Genomic DNA, 19,815 nt, shown 5'->3' on the forward strand with positions numbered 1-19,815 from the left:
AAGTCTCACGGGGGGGAAAAAAACATTTCAACAGGCGTCATGTACGGTGCCGGCACTGACAAAAAACCCGGTCTGATTTCAGTCCTTTATCTGCAGACCTGGATATTGTCAGATGTGATGTTTTGGGTGACGCTTCCGGCTCAAACTCTGTACTGAGTCGAAATGTTAGAAAAAACCCCCCCCCAATAGTTCAGACTTTCCACGTTTAGGGTCCTGGTGCGAGCTCATAGTCACTCGACTCCGATGATTGGGAAAACGAGTAATACGATGATGATGATGATGAGCTCTCTTCAGGATCCGGCTGAGAAGGGCATATGTCCTCATATCTTGGAGGTGGCTCCGAAGGGATAGGCTCGTTGATGTATTCTATTCTCGGCCCCCATCGCCATGGAACGGTGTGTATGTCTTCCCCGTCGCTTCCGCCGGATTCACGGTCGCCCCTTTCAAACAGGACGCTGTCGTAGGAAGGAGGGTCCCTGCTCATTGGCCAATCATCTCCTCCTGCAAAAGGTGGAGGTGGGGCTGACGGGACCGTGAAGACTTCGTCACCCACACTTACAGGAAGCGGCTGATATCTGCAGGCTTCTGGGTCCTCCTCAGAGTCGCCGTCCCGACGGTTTTTACTCAGACAGATAGCCAGGCAGTAACACAAGACGATTAGTATGATTACGATTGTCTGCAGTAAGGGAGTTTCACAGACTTTAGGGGGTTTGTCTGTGTTGGATACCGGCTTGCAGGCTGGAAACACAAGTCCTGGGATACTAATCAGTACCCCGCAAGCCAGTAACAGGATCCCGAGTATTACGAACTGCACAAACTGCCGGCTTTTCCCGCAGAGGAAGCTGCTATCTGGATCCGTCGGGTCTCCTTCTAATTCCCTCCTTCTCCTCTCTCGTTGGGCAGTAAACTCTGCCATCATTAAATATGCCAGCCCTATCCTGGCAAGTACCGGGCCCGTCGCCTTGTAGGTGATACAGCTGTCGGACTGGCATGTCGCGAACCCATAGACAGAAAGTAGAGATCCGCCGCATAAGAGCGCCCAGCCAAACACAAACAGCGTGAATGTTATTCTGCTGCTTGTGCCAGGGCTAGGAGTGCCGGAGCAAGTGCGCTCCATGACGGCTGAAACGTGTACCTGTCGGGGGTCAGTCAAAGATGTTCAGGTGCAGAGACTCGCACCTATGTGCCGGCTATTGCGTGCACACGAATGAAGGCCTTTTAATCTCTGCCTATTTTGTCTTTTTAAAGTCAATTGAAAGCTCAGTTTCGCTCCCTGTCGTGGACAGGTAACTGTTATGCTCAGTACTGCTACTGCTCACAATCTGAAACAACCAGAGTGTCTGGATGCGCTTTTACAGAACATCACAGCATTGTGATGTCACAGCACTATGACATCACAGTCAGGGCAGGCTGTACCACAGTGCAAAGGCCATGGGGGTGTTCTGTCCTGCTTCCAAATACCAATACAGCTGCCGCTTTCACAAATGACAGTGTTTTATTCCACAACCCCGCCTCCTAACACGAAGTGGTTTCTTCCAAAGAGACTTTCTGCAGTCTTAAGAAGGGCTTCTTTTGACGTTGCGCATGCTTCATAGAAATACTTGTGACTTGTTAATAGATGACAATGTTGAGGATACTTGGACAGGAGAAAAACCCTGTTTACACGTAATAAAAGACAATTAACCCCTTAAGAACCAGACTGTTTTTTGTACCTTTCATGATCGATGATGTTTTGACACGGCGCTCGTGTTTAGCTGGGATTTTCTCCTCTGCCACTTAGGGAACCCACGCAAGTTTTATATATTGGGGGTTTTTTTCAGGACAAGAAGAATTTTTTTGATCTAAATATGAGTACATTTTATTTGAAAAATATTTTAGCTAATTAAAAAACCTGCTAAATAGATTCTATTTGTCTTGAGTTTAGATCCAATGTTTTTATGGTTTTTTTTCAAGTTATATGGCAAGTACAAGCAGCATATTGCTATGTTGATGCAATTTTTTTCCCAAATCTGGTCATTCTGTCTCATGTGCTATTTGGGGCCTTTTTTGAGTTAAACACTATCTTATTGTGTGCAACGAATATCTGGGTGCAAATAAAGTTATTAAGCGCAATCCACAAGCTGATAGCAAGAACTACAGTGGATTCATAGGGCAATTATGGAGGTGATTAATAATAAAAAAAAAACGCAGATAAGACGTGGCTACAAACCCCACCAGAAAAACTCATTTTATAAGTTCTGCAGACTCAACCCCTCCATATGTGTTTGGCTGAGTGATTATTGGCATTCCGCCACCTTTACAGATTATTGCTGCGTGCCAAAGAGCTAATATTCCTCGAAAGGTCCCAGAAACAGCAGATACGACTGCCTAGGAGGAGCAAAGATCCGCGTGTATTCACACCACGGAGACTAAAGTGCCCATCATCCGTAATGCTCACACTGGAAACGGGCGGCATCTAAATGACCATGCTACATTTATTAGCATACGATAGATTTTGGAGTAAGTGAATAGCCCGATCTTATTCCAAGGAAAAATAGCTTCCCACCTAACACCCCCTCTGTGGATATTATGGTGCTTAGGCCAATGGAAGCATCGTATGTGTATACGTTACACATCTTCACTGTAGGCGGCAAACGCAATACCTGCACGCAATACACACAGATACGAACGCGTCACGATGTTTCAACGCAGACTTCACAAACACACCAGAGTGACAGCCATGTTTTCACACATCAGTCTCATGTGTTACAGACTGTGCCCTGGAGTATCCGGGCATTATCCCCTAAATGACTGCGGCTGCCTTATCCATGCAGGTATCTCAACAGTCTACCTGCAACACCCCCTCCAACACCCTGTAAGTAATACAGTAATGCAGCCCGATATATAAATGTAATATTCTTTCATCGGCCCCCGGGGGTGTAAAAAGATTGTTTGTGCCGTCATTGCCCACCCCCCCAAACAGACTGCCTGTGCCGTCATTGCCCCTTGCAACGTACACGCTGGCACACAGAGGCCTGCAGTTACCCCACTGCCAGTGGAGGGTATTTAACTGCTGATGTCCCTGATTTGCTTTTTTTTTTTTTTTTAAATACGTTTTTATTGAACTTTTTTAAGGCACAGACTTAGTTTAAAAGCTAAGAATGAACCCCCCCCCCACCTCACTCTCAGCTCTTATTGGTGAATTCCTAATATCTGCCCAGGGTAAATATATGGGTATATACCCCTCTTCCTTGTGCCGGACTCTAATGCGATGCATTTTCTACAAAGAATTATACACAAATGTGAAATTACAATTTCAAAATCAATTTTTATTTTGGCTGCAAGCCATGATGTCATAAGCCAGAAAGGCCAACGGTAACATTAAATTATAATATATAATGAAAGCGTTATTGCTATGTACATCAGTATGCTAATTTCTAAAGCCGCAAGAACTTTGCACATAAATAGCGTCTCGATAATGATTTAAAAAAACAACAACAGCGGCTTATTATATAAAATACACGGGGTACGAAATACATTCATAGTCATACTTCGTAAAGGAAAGTGCTGGAGACTACAACACCCATTATCCATCTGTGCCAGAGGTTAGAAGAGGTTTCCACTGATTGAAAAGTTATAATATCCATAAAAATATTTTATTCAAAAAAAAAAAAATCATGTTCGTCCTCCGTGCACGGAATCATATTGAATTAAGCATTAACGAAATTCAGAAATTCATGATTACGGTAAAAAACGAAAGGGTTAAAGCTCTAGCTAAAATTGCTTAAAACTACACACAATCCTCGGATTGTTAACCAGGAAGACAGAGGCAGCAGATTGCGGCACATTGACGCAAGCAACGTTACTATTTGGAGTACAAAATAGAAATTTTTTTTTACCAGCGGATAGAAATTACCGTCTATTAAACTACAGTCAAATATTAAAACAGAACATTAAACACTAAAAACAATCATTGATTCCATGATGGGAAGCAGAAGTAAAAATAAATATATTTGAAATGGAAGTAAAACAGTAACGTTTCCCAGATGTGCGCCTTTTAACGTTGGGTTTTATGTTTATGTAAATTCGCAAACTTGGAACTTGGGGTTCGATCATTGGAGTCCACTATTAAGTTGACCTAAAAGTCTGATTACCCTTAGACAAAACATCCAAAAACTATAATAAGATGCTCCGTTTAATATACCAGGTGATAAAATGCTACTTCCTCTTTGTCGGGGTTTTGTAAGTACTCCACTATGATGTCATAATTCACCCCTTAATTCAACCCTTTGGTTGTGCTTTCCCAATGCTTCCCAGTGGTCTCCGTCGTTTCTATTAGGGATTCATTAATGGGGGGATAAAGTCCAACGTTCAACATCCACCCAACAGCCTTCCTTTCCTCGTCGGACTGCGTGGTATGGATGTTGGGGGCGCACCAGAATGAGAGACACGTGGAAAGTGAGCCGTTCCAGAGGGCGAGCGGAGGTTTCTTACAATGAGATTCTTTTCTTTGGCCGCTGCTTTTAGAAGCTTCTCTGGTGGTTTCCTCAAGTTCTGGTCGATGGCCATGCCGCCCTGTGACCACCCAAAATTACATTAAAATGACATTACCTTAAAATTGGGTTCTTCGTAGGATCGTAAAACAACCCAAATCACCCGTTCTAGCTTGTGTCTAGAAAGGGCTTTGTCGCATTGTGCAGAACGTCAGTATTACTATGCCATCGGGAAGCTGCGAATGGACGTGACATTTAATGACTGCTTAACGGTTCCTTACTAATGCATATAAAATATGTCAGGCCGGATGAGCTTCACGGGGAGAAAATAAATCCCACCCCAGCGTGAACATCACTTTACAACTATGATAGCAGCAAAAAGTGTAGTAGTAGGAGGAGTGTAGATGTAGGAGAACCCAACAGATGAGAACAAGTACAACTCTAGAACCACCGCACCCAACTGTCCCACCCTTCCATGAAGTCTTCTCAATGTGTCCATGGTTCCAAATGGTGTAAAATGACCTCAAGTGATCTGTGATCCAACGACACCGATATGAGATCCATTATGACCTCGCCAGTCGGAAGCCTCATTTAGTCTCGGCACAACCGAGGCTTTTCGTGTCGCATTGCACCGCTGGAGATGTGGGTTGACTTCTGCCATATCCTTCTTCTGACAGCGACATGTCAAGCTCTGCAAAACAAGAACATGACATCATGACGTTGCGGTGACATCAGACGTCTAGAATGTCTAGACATCTGGATGTCTGCAAAGGGGAACCATTGAAAGTGATGTCATAGGTTACAGGTGACAGGTAAGCATCATTCAATAAAACCACTTAAAGCCAAACAAAAATGTTTATTAAAAGGCAGAAAATTTAAAGAAACAAAAATAGCTTTGGTTCTAAAATATATATTTGTTTAACACAAAACAAAATACATTTTTACTAAATTGTGATCCTGAAATGTATTATTATTTTTGTGTTTGGAATTTGGATTTTTAATATTTTCCTTACAAGTAAGTTTAAAGTCTGCATAAAAAACATTGATTTTATACTTTTCCTGACAATAATGATAAAGAATGTAGTCCTGTCTGTCATATATAGAATATTTAAATGTATTTTATAAAACAATGTTGTGCGAGTCGGTCCATGCCATTTGCATTCTCTAATCATTCCAGCAGGGGGCGATAATAAGCAGCGAGGGAGATTGCCCTAAATTGGTGTTGAAAAGGAAACAAGTTACAATTTTACTTAGAAATATAAAAATCTACCTTCAAGCAGGCCGTTGTTTTCGGGGCAACATGATAGTCCTCTCTCTCGCCACCTGACATAAGGTGATAAAATGTCATTTATGAATTGGCCAGACCAAAATGAATAAATAAATACATAAATACACCAAACTTAGAAATCCTCGTTAGCGAGTAGCATAAAATGTGTAATAAAAATAAATGAAATGAATTCACGCCTCCAGCCACACACCCCTTATACAAAAGTTTTGGGTCTCTTTGGTCATTTAAAATGTGTAGAAAGCACAGGAATCTGCCCTTTTACCCCAAAACCCAGTCCTGTTATTTTCGAAAACCCAAGAGTTTGGGTAAATTTTGCGAGAATTCCAAACTATGGCAACAACGGAGTCCAGCAACGGAATGCCACGTTACCAGAGGGCGAATGGTGCAGGGTACGGATGATATTAACCCCTTTAGTGCCAAAGCTTTGAGTTATACTTTTGTTTCGACAACGTATCCCTCCGCCAACTGGAAAGCGAGAAATATAATGTCACGGCAGCGTTTAATCGACCCCTTTGGAGAATCTGAGACATTCGCCGTTATTTTGGCGGGTTTTGGGTAATTTTCACTGGGTAATGCGTGAAATGGTTAATGGAAGGAATGCTAATGAGATTATGGGATAATATTTCCGACGTGTCAGCAAATTCCATTTTGGTGCCGAAAACGCTCTCCCCAACAGCCTCACGCTTTATGCTGATTATTAAGGAGGAAAAAAGGAGTCGGGTGTTGCAAACGGAATAATGCCGGGCATCTTCTTATTCTGTCGTTCTATCTCTTCCGGCTACGAGCAGGAGCGTATTACGGGAGGGTTGTGGCTACTTTTTCTCTCCTGACCATGAGTGGGCGCCCTCCGTGGCTCACCCCTGTCCATGGTGCTGGAAGTAGAAGCAGATAAGGGGGTATAGACGCTGCATACATAACGGCGAGGATATCAGTATATATAAGTATATATATATACACAGGGAGCTGCCATCACAGGGGTACAATGACTACCCCTATATGGGCCCTGGCTAGCCGGGGGGCCAACCTCCCTCATTGGTCATTGTGGCCCGCTACTGGTGTCTGGGTCCTGGCAGGCTTTAGGGCCCAGGTGGCCCCTTATTGGGCATTAAGTCCTTGTTGCTCCTATCAACAATAGGGCAGGATAGTGGGAGGAGAATGGGGCCGGGCAGCGAATGGAATATGGGGTGGTGGGAGGAGCATAGAATGGGAGGCAGGATTTATATAGGGCCCCAAGATTCCCGTTAGTGGCCCTGGACCCCAATTCCAGAGGCAGTGTAGGTAAATAGCATTTATCACCCTAAACATGGGACTTGTAGTCAGGATAATAAATGCTGCCGGTCCATATTCCACCAAAACGCAGCCATTCCCGGGGCCTCCTCTAGATGGCGCTCGTCGGACTCACCAATGCAGAAGAAAGATCAGCGCGATCAGCAGCGCGGAAACGGAATCTGTGAGAATCCACATTAAGCGGTATTCCGCCGGAGTCTGAAAAAAAATACGGCAATCACATCATAGAAACGTGGAAATTACTGTCAGGCGCCGGCCCCATGCATGTTAAAAAATCCCCTCACGGTATTAGCCTCCATCACTTCTGCTGGGAGGCTGTTCCACGTATCTACCACCCTCTCAGTAAAGTAAAACTTATCTCAGTTAGCGATCCATACTGTGACAGCTCACTTGTTGTTACTCACCATGAGAAATAACGGCCGATCCATCCGTTTCAGGGCCAGCACATCATTCGTGGTCACGGAGTAAGCTCCAGAGCACCACGCCAGAGAGAACAGCCACGGCTCGCTGACCACGTACAGATTGGTGGATATATTGGCAGCGGCGTACGTCCTGCGTCACAATATGGAGCGTTAATTCTGTGCAAACTATTAAAGGGAACCCTGGAAAGGCCCTGATTGGCCAAACAGATTTAAAGGGACAGAATCAAGGGGAAAAAAATCTTGTCTGTGCCAGGGCTGTCTCTACAACACAACAGGGGAGCAATTCTGGAGCTTTTCACGTCTGCACTTTCCAAAAAAAACTAAATGTCAGAATCCCCAGAAATGTAATGAGACCGAGGCATTCTATTGTTTCCCACAGGCAGTATGATAAGGAGTCAGGGTCTTTGTCAAGTAGATCTGGGGTCAGCTGCCTGAAAACATATTATGGGGCAAAAACTACAATTAGTTTAACGGAAAACAGCAATATTTTGGAAAACATATTTTTAATTTGATTCTAGTAGGAGTAAAAAAAATGCTGGGAGATTCGTTTTAAAGAAGCTGCAAATTCAAATATTTTTTAGATGGGCTGTCCCAAAACTAAGAAGTTGAGTCAACGTCAGGGGCGGGCTGGGCCGGGGGGCAGGGGGGCAGGCCGCCCGAAATCTAATCTAAACAGCCGCTGGGTGCTGATGCCGCCGGCCGGCGCTACTTTAATACTTTTTTTTAAAATTGAATATGGCAAGCCGGATCGGCTATTAAATGGAAAAAAAAAATAGTATTAAAGCAGATCCGGCCGGCGGCATCAGCACCCAGCGGCCGTATGCGATGGCCGCCAAGTGATGGGAGCAGCGTGAGGGGTGAAAGCTCCGCCCCCTCGCACTGACCTTTCACCCCTCACGCTGCTCCCATCACTATGCGGCCATCAGATTGTTGGAAATCGAATCTAAACGGCCGCTGGGTGCTGATGCTGCCGGCCGGCGCTACTTTAATACTTTATTTATTTATTTTTAATATGGCAAGCCGATCCGGCATATTAAATAAATAAAAAAAAGGATTAAAGTAGCTCCGGCCGGCGGCATCAGCACCCAGCGGCCGTTTAGATCAGTTTTCCAGCAGTCTGATGGCCGCATAGTGATGGGAGCAGCGTGAGGGGTGAAAGGTGAGTGCGAGGGGGCGGAGCCACTTCACTTGACTTGCCCCCCCAGGCCTTAGGCTGCCAGCCCTCCCCTGGTCAACGTCTTAGTGATCCATCATCCTTGAGACGTTACAAATGACATCAGACCTTCCTACTCATTTCATCGACTCGCTCGGATAATTCTACTACATTTTAAGTTGTAAAAATTAATAAAAATTCATAAATTTTCCTCCAATTTAACCAAATCTTAGCGAAAAGCCCCCCACCAAACGTGTTTTTTTTTTTTTTACCTGATATCGTCAGAGGACATTTCGTTGTATGGAAGGTTGAGTTTCACAACGCGATTGGCTACGAGCCTTTTGACGGGTGCCTTGCCCCCCAGGGTCTTCTGAAACTCGGGTGACATGGATTGGACATCTAACGTCACATCATTGGTTAACCAACAGACCTGAAATACACAGATAATCAGTCGGAACGCAGGGTTTCCCCGATGCTCCCTTTTTTTTTGATTACGTTATTTCCTTATTATTTAATCCCAATGACATCGCTGACGGAGGAGAAACTGAAAGTGTTGTAGATACGGGGAACAGCTTCCCAGCTGAGGTGGTAGAGGGTTATACAGTGAGGGTATTAAACATGCGTGGGATAGACATACGGCTCCTGAATCTAAGACGAGACCAGTGATTAAGGGGTTAAAATGAGTGCAGATAATAGCAAAAAAAAACTCTTGTACCAGCCGAGGATCAATGGACGTCTCGTTGAGGATGACCTTCACGATCTGGCCAGTCCAGGAATCGCTGTAGGGATGGCCGTCTGGGGGCCGGTAGAGGTCGAACACAACACTCTTATTATTCCAATGAGCCAGTTCCAGAAAATCGCTCAGTTTGTAAATCGACTGGTTTAACGCTCTTTTCCGATCTTCCGGTGTCAGAGACGCCACGTTGGAAAAAGGCTTGTTCTGGAAAGTAGGGAGGAACAGGAGAGGTCATTTATATCGTCCCCATGAGGTTCCTCGCGCATGGCTAACAATTTAACACATCTGTCTGACGCCTGGGTTCCCCAAAAGCAAGTGGCGGAATGCTCCTCATTTTCCTGTATGCAGGAGCCGCCATCTTGCTGCCCCATCACAGGATGTAAATCGCCCCGCACCCTGTGATATCTGTGATAATAGCGTTACGGAGGGACCTGCGCGGCTGGAAACAATCTCTAGCGCTAGAGGCTTCTGCGCCGTCCGCTAAAACAACATGGGGAGAGAACAGGAAGAGGCTTCCAACTTCCTTCTCGGGCTGACGGGACGGAGAGAACAGGAAGCAGCTTACAACTTCCTGCTTGGGCTGACGGGAGGGAGAGAACAGGAAGGGGCTTCCAACTTCCTGCTTGGGCTGACGGGATGGAGAGAACAGAAAGCGGCTTACAACTTCCTGCTCGGGCTGACGGGAGGAAGAGAACAGGAAGCGGCTTACAACTTCCTGCTCGGGCTGACGGGAGGGAGAGAACAGGAAGGGGCTTCCAACTTCCTGCTCAGGCTGAGGGGACGGAGAGAACAGGAAGCGGCTTCCAACTTCCTGCTCGGGGTGACGGGAGAATTCCGATACAGTCCGCACTGAGGGATCATGGGACATTTGATCTGTGCATCTTGCTCAAGGAATCCCTCTCTCAACTCAGTGGTTGGTGGGAGGCTGGACCCTCCTCGGCCAATGACACGCCAGTCTGAAAGCAGAGGCGCTCGGGGAAAAACTCTGCAGGGCCACCAACGGCTGATTCCAGAGGCCATCCGTGTCATTCGATCAGTAACATTTTCTAGCGCCAGTTTTTGATCTATACAGTCATTCTTATGATGACAGATCCGAATATTACAGCGACGATAAAAGCCGCCGGATGGCAACAAGACAGACGCAAAAACCCAGTACCTTCAGGAACCAGCTGCCGGCATTGAGCTGCGAAAGCTTGTCCCAGGATAACGTGGCAGCGTTGACCTCGGCCAAGTCGGGGTAGACGTCTTGTACATCGGTCGTTCTCTTCAAAGTGCGGTCGTGCATCAGAAACGGCACTCCATCAAGGCTGAAGGGAGAGGAAAACATTCACAAGAAAGCTTGTTACATTGTATTCCTGAAGAGTAAAGCATAAGAGGTATAAGCTTTATGGTAGATGTGTGGAACAGACTCCCAGGGGAAGTGGTAGAGGCTAATACAGTGAGTGAATTTAAACAGCCAATCGATGACAGGAATCTGAGGGCAGCTGCAAGTGAATCTAATTAAACTCCTGCGACCTCGACCAGTAAAATGCTTTAGAATTTTAGGAGCCCATAAAGGTTCCCCCCCGAGGGGGAGGGGCAGCGTCTGGGGCAGTTAAACGCAAACAATGATGAAAATAAATATTATTTATTATTAGATTTATATTACAGTAAGATTTGCACCGTAAGCAGACGCAGAAATGTGTTTTTTTTTAATCTAAGAATATACAAAGTTTCCTCTTTTATCCTAAATTGCAGGAGGCAAAAACATTTATAGAACCCAAATCTTTTTATATCCTTAACTGGTGGCGGATAATTAAACGCGGTCTATCCAGAAATACACGGGGTGGAAATATCCGACCCGGGGACTCCTCTCACAGCAGAGGTTTGGGGTTAAACCGAGTATTTCAATATCCATCAGAATCATCATAGCTTTATTCCCCGTATCAGATAAAAAAACACATTTTCAGAAATCTCGCTCTGTTTTGTTTTTTTACCCCAGTTGTAGTTTTTTACCCCATAATATAATGTTTTAAGGCAGCTGCATATCAGCCGTTTCTATGATTATCGCTCTGTTATCTGATCCCCGATCTACTAACCCCCCCCGACTCTTTATCATACTGCCTGTGGGGAACAAGAGAATGGCTCAGTCTTAATCACCCAGCTAGACTCTCTAACTAATGAAAGTCTATGGAGGAACGGACTTCATTATCATCGCCATAAAGCGTCAGCTCAGTGTGGGGTTTGAGCCGGAAAAGGCACCCAAAATATCACATGACTGACAGCAACGGCGGCTCCAGGTCTGCAGATAAAGGGAGATTATTGGGGCAAAATGAGATACAAAATGTATAACTGCATACAGCGCTGGGGGGGTATATATTTTTTGCCTTAAAGAATGTAATGAAATTTGATTTCCTGCACCAACTCTGCTGGGAAGCCGTTCCACTTATCTCCCACCCTCTCAGTAAAGTAGAAAGCAGAAGCATTTGGTGCCAAAACACAACAAAACTGTGACATTTTCAAGCAATATGTTAAGGAGATTCACCAGCAAAGAGGAATCATTAGCTATTCTGCAATAATTGAGTGATATAGCACCGCCATATTCCGCAGCGCCGTACAATGGGATCACGCAGAGAAAACATCAACGTGGAAACGCTGAGAAGCTGGCCAAGCCGCGGTTTCGTATAGATCTCGCTCGCTGCGGCTGTTATAGAGCGAGCCGCCCACACAAACGTGTATTTTTAGGGCACGATCGTCAGTAATGGATGTTTTTTTTTTTTAAAGACCTCCTTTTGTAGAAACAAAACATTTAAAGAAAACATGAGAAAAAAAAAAGGAATCTACGGGATTTACCAGCATTAAACACATTTCAGTGAATATAGTTTCACTCCACTCTCACTTCATGCCACTGCTCTATCTGACTTTAGAACTGGCGCGGGACTCGAAGCAGCGGCATTACTAGAAACCACATAGTGCCCCAGACCAGTCAACTTCACCAAGCAGCACGTCCCACAATGCCAGCTTTGCCCTCAAACTGCTTGTGAGTGCTGCCTTTCCTCCCCAAACAGCTTGCCTGTGCCACCTTTACCCCAAAAAGCTTGCCTGTGCCATCTTTACCCCTGTCAGATATTTTATGATGGAAAAAATGTATTCCATATATATATGTATTTTACATGAAAACAAAATGAAGTCAGAGCCATTTTATTTTATTTGATCATATAGTGATTATTTGTTTTTGTCCTTGTTCCCTCTATAATAGAGAACAAAGAAGTATTCATGTATAGAGATGTTTCAGTATGTATGATACAATTAATGTTATCTTCCATGAGAAAGTTAAGGAGTAGACGCTGCATATCTTTAGAAATGTAACTTGGAATGGGGGATACATGGTAAGACTACCAAGGCCTGAGTTACTATCTAGGAGGTAACACCTGGCGATTAGGGTAACCAAGGAAAAATTCCAAACACATATTTAATGGTTTTAAGTTAATTCTTAGACCAGAGCGTCTCTCACAGGTAAATTAAGAAATTACAACGGTGTAAATATGAGTAAAAATCCTAATTATAATGGGTAAAACCCACCGTTATGATTGGAGAATTCCTACCAAAAGGTGGAGGCTATGATAATGAGCCCTGTTTTTAAAAGCTGATGTCTTTAATAAAAAAGGGAGGAAAAAAGAGAGAGAAAAAAAAGATCGCACCCTGAAATGGACAGACCCTGGCGGACTTATTCACCAAATTTACCCCAGAGGATGGGAATCTTAAGATTCTGGCACCATATTTCACTCTTGGAGTTACTTTGAGTTCTAACCTATATAACTGGTAGAAAGTTATTTTCTTTTCCACTTAATTTTTTGCCAATGAACCTGGATTAACTTCTACAAGTACCAGTTGGACAACAGCAACAAGTGGTGGTAATTATAATTGTTTTATTATTCTGAATAGAGATGAATTTTGTCTTCTTCGTATAGAATTCCCTGTTTCTGGGAAGTACTATATTGCATTATTGTATATGGCGGCTTGTGAGACTGCAGCTTATAACCCGTGATAATAACAATAATGAAAAGGTATTTTTACCTATAGATGAAGTTTGACATCATTTGCATCTATTAGGAATTTCACTAATACTCGTAGACATTATTAAATTAGTTTTTAATTTGTTATATTAATTGAACTAATATTAGAGAGATAGTGATATTTTTATTACTGCCCTGATTATTATCAATTTTTGGTTGCTGAGTGGACTGGAAATTAATTGTGTGTTAGACTCATATAGTACTAATTCATATTGATAACTATCGATAATATATTGTATTTGAATTGATTCAATTTTGACATGTTTTAAGAACTTTGTGTTTTATATTATGCACTGCGTGACCCATATATAGATTTTATAAATTGTATTCACAATAAATAAATATTTTTGATTGACTATCGTGGCGATATCTATCTAATTTGAATTATAATTTTCGGCGATCTGAAAGAATTTAGGATCGGAGATAAAATATAGGGTATCTCCTTAAATTCATATTGTGGATGTGGTCCTCCAATATTTGATAGCGTCGTTATTTTGTGTGTGTGACGAAATATTGGTTTTGCCTATTTTGTCTCATTAATATCCCTAACAGTCCGAACCGAAATTCGTTGCCAGAAAACTAAATGAAAAAATTGTCCAAATTGTTTTTGGTCCATTTGCACAAATCTACTGCTTCCCAGGGAGTTATCTGATCTCCCGATCTGGCCCAACGAGAAGTGGTCCCCTGGGCAGCCTGATCGGCTTATAGGGTGATCTGGCCCCCAGTTCTGTGGAAGAGGGGCTGCCGCTCCCTGGAACTGCTACCCGTGGCCAACTCAACCTAGGTAAGAGAATACACCGCTGGGGGTGCAACTTCTCCCGGAGATGGAGGACGGGGGTCAGCAGGTGCCCCACCTCGTGGTCAGCGAGTCTCCATGAGACCCTTCTAGAACGTTCTGCCTGATAACACAAGAGCGTCGGAGGCATGACGTGTGCAACATTTACAACATTCCGACAATTAAAGAGAATACAGCCGGAAGGTATGTGGTATGCCACTCTGAGCCCCCCCAGATTTGCCCCCCGTGCTCCCACTAGGGAGTGTCTAGTGGGTGAACGTTTTTGCGATGCATGTAGATAAACCTCTGCTGGTGGACGGCACTTTCACTGGAGCTTCTATGGCCGAGCACCGGAAGGTCATGTGACGATCATAGAAGCCCCAGTGGAAGTTCCGGCAGCAGCAGAGGATGTCCCCAGACGCCCAACGGCTGCCAAAAAGGAATATCCAGGTCCCCTGTAGTGGTGCGTGGGGATGCTCCTCTCTGGCAGTCGGTGGACGTCTGCGCGACAACCTCCGCTGCTGCCGGTACTTCCGCCGGGGCTTTTATGGTGGAGCGCCAGCGTGACGTTACCTTCCAGAGCTCCATCATAGAAGCCCCAGCGGAAGGGATACACGTTATATATTATATGTTATCGCAATGGCGGGGATGGGATACCTATGAACTGCATTAACTGGCTGCATTAACTCACTTTCCATCGAAAGACACGTGACTGAATAACTTACAGGGGGTGGGAGGGGGCGCCCTTGCGGCTTCCGTCTCCCGCAGGCAGCCTGTCCATGTACCTGTATGGATAAGGCAGCCACAGTCATTTAGTGGATACAGCCCGCATACTCCGGGGCATAGGCTGTAACATATGACATTGATGCTTGAAAAAAAAAGGTCTTTTTTCAATTTTCATCAATGTTTTTAAAATTAGATGACAATTGTCCTGAAAAAAAATATGATATATATGAAACTTGCATGGGTTCACTAAATGAAGAGAATTACAGCTAAACACGAGCTCCGCCAAAGTGTCAAAACATCCTCGGTCACGAAAGGTAACAAAAAAAACCAGTCTGGTGCTTAAAGGGTTAATTGTCTTTTATTACGTTAAACAGTGTTTATTCTTCTGTCCAAATATCCTCAACATTGTCATCTATTAACAAGTCACAAGTATTTCTATGAAGCATGCGCAACGTCAAAAGAAGCCCTTACTTCTTATGACTGCAGAAAGTCTCTTTGGAAGAAACCACTTCGTGTTAGGAGGCGGGGTTGTGGAATAAAACACTGTCATTTGTGAAAGCGGCAGCTGTATTGGTATTTGGAAGCAGGACAGAACACCCCCATGGCCTTTGCACTGTGGTACAGCCTGCCCTGACTGTGATGTCATAGTGCTGTGACATCACAATGCTGTGATGTTCTGTAAAAGCGCATCCAGACACTCTGGTTGTTTCAGATTGTGAGCAGTAGCAGTACTGAGCATAACAGTTACCTGTCCACGACAGGGAGCGAAACGGAGCTTTCAATTGACTTTAAAAAGACAAAATAGGCAGAGATTAAAAGGCCTTCATTCGTGTGCACGCAATAGCCGGCACATAGGTGCGAGTCTCTGCACCTGAACATCTTTGACTGACCCCCGACAGGTACACGTTTCAGCCGTCATGGAGCGCACTTGCTCCGGCACTCCTAGCCCTGGCACAAGCAGCAGAATAACATTCACGCTGTTTGTGTTTGGCTGGGCGCTCTTATGCGGCGGATCTCTACTTTCTGTCTATGGGTTCGCGACATGCCAGTCCGACAGCTGTATCACCTACAAGGCGACGGGCCCGGTACTTGCCGGGATAGGGCTGGCATATTTAATGATGGCAGAGTTTACTGCCCAACGAGAGAGGAGAAGGAGGGAATTAGAAGGAGACCCGACGGATCCAGATAGCAGCTTCATCTGCGGGAAAAGCCGGCAGTTTGTGCAGTTCGTAATACTCGGGATCCTGTTACTGGCTTGCGGGGTACTGATTAGTATCCCAGGACTTGTGTTTCCAGCCTGCAAGCCGGTATCCAACACAGACAAACCCCCTAAAGTCTGTGAAACTCCCTTACTGCAGACAATCGTAATCATACTAATCGTCTTGTGTTACTGCCTGGCTATCTGTCTGAGTAAAAACCGTCGGGACGGCGACTCTGAGGAGGACCCAGAAGCCTGCAGATATCAGCCGCTTCCTGTAAGTGTGGGTGACGAAGTCTTCACGGTCCCGTCAGCCCCACCTCCACCTTTTGCAGGAGGAGATGATTGGCCAATGAGCAGGGACCCTCCTTCCTACGACAGCGTCCTGTTTGAAAGGGGCGACCGTGATTCCGGCGGAAGCGACGGGGAAGACATACACACCGTTCCATGGCGATGGGGGCCGAGAATAGAATACATCAACGAGCCTATCCCTTCGGAGCCACCTCCAAGATATGAGGACATATGCCCTTCTCAGCCGGATCCTGAAGAGAGCTCATCATCATCATCATCATCGTATTACTCGTTTTCCCAATCATCGGAGTCGAGTGACTATGAGCTCGCACCAGGACCCTAAACGTTGAAAGACTGAACTATTGGGGGTTTTTTTTTCTAACATTTCGACTCAGTACAGAGTTTGAGCCGGAAGCGTCACCCAAAACATCACATCTGACAATATCCAGGTCTGCAGATAAAGGACTGAAATCAGACCGGGTTTTTGGTCAGTGCCGGCACCGTACATGACGCCTGTTGAAATGTTTTTTTCCCCCCCGTGAGACTTCCACCTTAAATAACGGATAAATAAAATGACATCTTTTCATGGTTGCCCCTCAAACAGTATCTGTGTGCGTTTGTGTGTGTGTTGGATATACCGCGTGTACGAGGTCACATTATCGTATGGAATCTATAACATAAATCTCTTACATGTGAGATCAATGTGTTTATATACATATACGCCATACACTCTGCTGGATCCACTCTGCTGTCCATCACCTTAAAGGGGGAGTCCTGCCCTAAGTCAGCACCGTGTTCTTTATCCCTGGAGCCAGGTTACCGGCTCTAGGCAAGATATTTCCATTCAAATACAGTTGGGTGCGTGATCCCTAATCACACCAGGCGCTGATGATTTGAGTCAGTCTTTGTCTGACTCATCAGAATGTTTTTTATAATTTATTTTTTTAAATGTTGCTTTTATCATACAGAGTGCACTATTATTATATTTATTATATTATTATTAATTATTATTATTTTTTTTAATGCCATTTATTCTATATAACCCATTGGGGTGAGGGTTAGTTACGTTCATATTTACTTCTGTCGTTGCACCACCAATATCTGTCTTTTTATCTTGTTGAAGTGTGGGAACGTGGGATTCCCACAGAGTGTTGTAGCGCATGTACACTTTTACCTATTGTTTTCTCAATTTTGAATGTTCCTGTTATGTTTGTAGAATCTGCAAACAAATCTCTAGATTGCCATGATGGATAAAAGCTCCTAATGATAGTAATTGCCGCTACGTTCCTTTGCTGTAAGATTATTCCTCCCTATTAAGTTATCGCTCCCTTATAAGTGGCTGGTTGTTGTTGATTGGTTCGTGCAGCCGCTGTAAGGATGGTAGGAGGAGAAGGGATCTTCATGATGGGTATTATATATTAATATGATGGGTATCGGATATATTAATCTTTGTCACTTTTTGCCACAGATCTCATCCTCAATCACATAAAAAATCCCTTTAAACTAAAAATGTCCAAAAGAGATATATTTTTTGATTTATATCCAAAATATATATAAAATGATTCATTGTGTTAATAAAAGAAGTTCCATAAAACATCATCAGTTCCCCTTAATGAAAGTGTACAGAACAAAAGACCAACGAGGGGTACGCGTGTTCCAGGATGCACTCCCCCCGAGGAGCCTACAAAGGACTCGTGACCCCGTGGGCGATCGCAAGCTATTCTATTATTTATATATATATGTATACTAGGGCTGCAACTAACGATTACTTTCATAATCTATTCGTTGGCCGATTATTTTTTCGGATAAAAAAAAAAATGCACATTTTTCATTTATTTAAAATAAAAACGTATAATTTAAATTAAGATTTGTCATTAACACTTTCATCTCTTTATCACACTGGCATTTCTCTATCCGCCTTCTTATTTTACTGACATAATAATTAAAGCTATATTTTACAGGTACAAGAACCCAAAACACATTATTTCTCAAACTAAGCTTTACCAAAATACCCAAAAAAGTTTTACTAGTAAATATTAATTCATGTAAACTATTTTTTCATATTTAATAAAAACTATTATGGAGAAAAATGCCTCTTGTTTATATTTTCTTTTATTTGCCAACCTGACGCCAGTTATGCAATCTCACCCCCAGCTTGCCACTCTGCCTCAGAAATGCCTTATACCCCCCTATATGCCACTCTGTCCCCTGATATGCCTTATAGCCCCCTATATGCCACTCTGTCCCCTGATATGCCTTAAAGCCCTGATATGCCACTGTGCCTTGATATGCCTTTTACCCCCTATATGCCACTGAGATGCCACTGTGCTCCCTGAGATGCTTTATACCCCCCTGACATAAGAAAAACTGACAGCGCTAAAATAGGTATAAAAATATGCTTTCATTAATATAGACAAAAAAGAATAGATAATGCACAATAAAATATAAATATATATATATAAATATATGGTCAATGGAAGGTCACGTGACGCCGGCGTTCAGTAACAGAAGCCCCAGCGGAAGTGGAAGGGAGAAGCAAAGTGGAGGGGAGGGGAGAAGCAGAGGATGTCTCCGCGCATGGCACGGACCCTCACCGGCTGACAGAAAGGAGAATCCAGGTCTCCAGCAGCGCTGCGGGGGATCTGGATTCTAGAATTATAACCCGATCTCTATTTGAGGCCGGATTATAGAGGAGGGGAGTTTCTCAAAAAAAACCAAAGTGTATATTCCTACCGAACTGCATCCAGAGACGGGCGGCTTCTTGCACGGTGTTGATGTTTTATTATTCTCTGCCAGTCAGGAAGGCTCAGCTCAAAAACAACCGGGATGTCGCTGCCGGCCGGCGTCCTCCTTTTATACAAAACAAAAAATGACCCTTCAAACAGCTGATGTTGAGCCGGATATCCGGTGCGGACTTTCTATCGGAAAATAAGAATAGAGCTATTAGTATAAGAGTTTACCTGATCAAGGGACTACTGCATCAATATTAAACCAAATATAGAAAAAATATTTATTAAAGAATAACTGGATTCTAATACAAACGTAATAATTCCCTGAAACCAATATATATATTTATTATACACACATATATACATATATATAATATATCACACACACATATATATATAATATATCACACACACATATATATATATATCACACACACATATATATATCACACACACATATATATATATATATATATATATAATATATCACAGACACACACATAAATATATATATAATATATTACACACACACATATATATATAATATATCACACACACACATATATATATATATATATATATATATATATGTGGAATTAAGTCCAATAAGTCTTCTGCCTGATGGAAGTGAACCCCGGGGAGGAATAACACCAGATCTGCTAGGAATGGCCAGCGATGTCAGT

The 19,815-nt window shown here is 43.6% G+C and overlaps 3 protein-coding genes across 3 annotated transcripts; 1 reads left to right on the plus strand and 2 right to left on the minus strand.

Moving 5' to 3' along the window:
* Positions 1-205: 205 nt before the first annotated feature.
* On the minus strand, positions 206-4,548 carry LOC149279793 (transmembrane protein 171-like). The gene is made up of 2 exons (XM_089500785.1): positions 4,474-4,548; positions 206-1,135 (listed from the first exon to the last, which is right to left on the minus strand). The coding sequence occupies exons 1-2, from the start codon at positions 4,546-4,548 to the stop codon at positions 206-208; spliced, it is 1,005 nt and encodes a 334-aa protein (XP_089356911.1).
* Positions 4,549-4,995: 447 nt separating this feature from the next.
* Positions 4,996-15,833, minus strand: LOC149279794 (glycerophosphodiester phosphodiesterase 6-like). Its single transcript, XM_089500786.1, has 10 exons — positions 15,805-15,833; positions 14,914-14,973; positions 10,515-10,665; positions 9,338-9,562; positions 8,895-9,052; positions 7,452-7,599; positions 7,163-7,245; positions 6,619-6,632; positions 5,743-5,795; positions 4,996-5,163 (listed from the first exon to the last, which is right to left on the minus strand). The coding sequence occupies exons 1-10, from the start codon at positions 15,831-15,833 to the stop codon at positions 4,996-4,998; spliced, it is 1,089 nt and encodes a 362-aa protein (XP_089356912.1).
* LOC149279795 (transmembrane protein 171-like) lies at positions 15,832-16,746 on the plus strand. The gene has a single exon (XM_089500787.1). It carries the CDS (start codon positions 15,832-15,834, stop codon positions 16,744-16,746), a length of 915 nt encoding a protein of 304 aa, XP_089356913.1.
* The last annotated feature ends 3,069 nt before the right edge of the window (positions 16,747-19,815 follow it).

This window comes from Sceloporus occidentalis, unplaced genomic scaffold, assembly GCF_023333645.1.
Source record: "Sceloporus occidentalis isolate IW3139 unplaced genomic scaffold, rSceOcc1.0.p SCAF_160, whole genome shotgun sequence".
Lineage (NCBI taxonomy): Eukaryota > Metazoa > Chordata > Lepidosauria > Squamata > Phrynosomatidae > Sceloporus > Sceloporus occidentalis.

Coding starts and splice junctions, on each gene's coding strand:
- LOC149279795 (XM_089500787.1), top strand. CDS start 15,832: ATGGAGCGCACTTGCTCCGGCACTCCTAGCCCTGGCACAAGCAGCAGA.
- LOC149279794 (XM_089500786.1), bottom strand. CDS start 15,833: ATGACGGCTGAAACGTGTACCTGTCGGGG. Junction 9,053..9,337: donor CGTCCATTGATCCTCGGCTG/GTACAAGAGTTT, acceptor TGTGTATTTCAG/GTCTGTTGGTTAACCAATGA. Junction 7,246..7,451: donor ATCGGCCGTTATTTCTCATG/GTGAGTAACAAC, acceptor ATTTTTTTTCAG/ACTCCGGCGGAATACCGCTT.
- LOC149279793 (XM_089500785.1), bottom strand. CDS start 4,548: ATGGCCATCGACCAGAACTTGAGGAAACCACCAGAGAAGCTTCTAAAA. Junction 1,136..4,473: donor CCAAAGAAAAGAATCTCATT/GTAAGAAACCTC, acceptor GACCCCCGACAG/GTACACGTTTCAGCCGTCAT.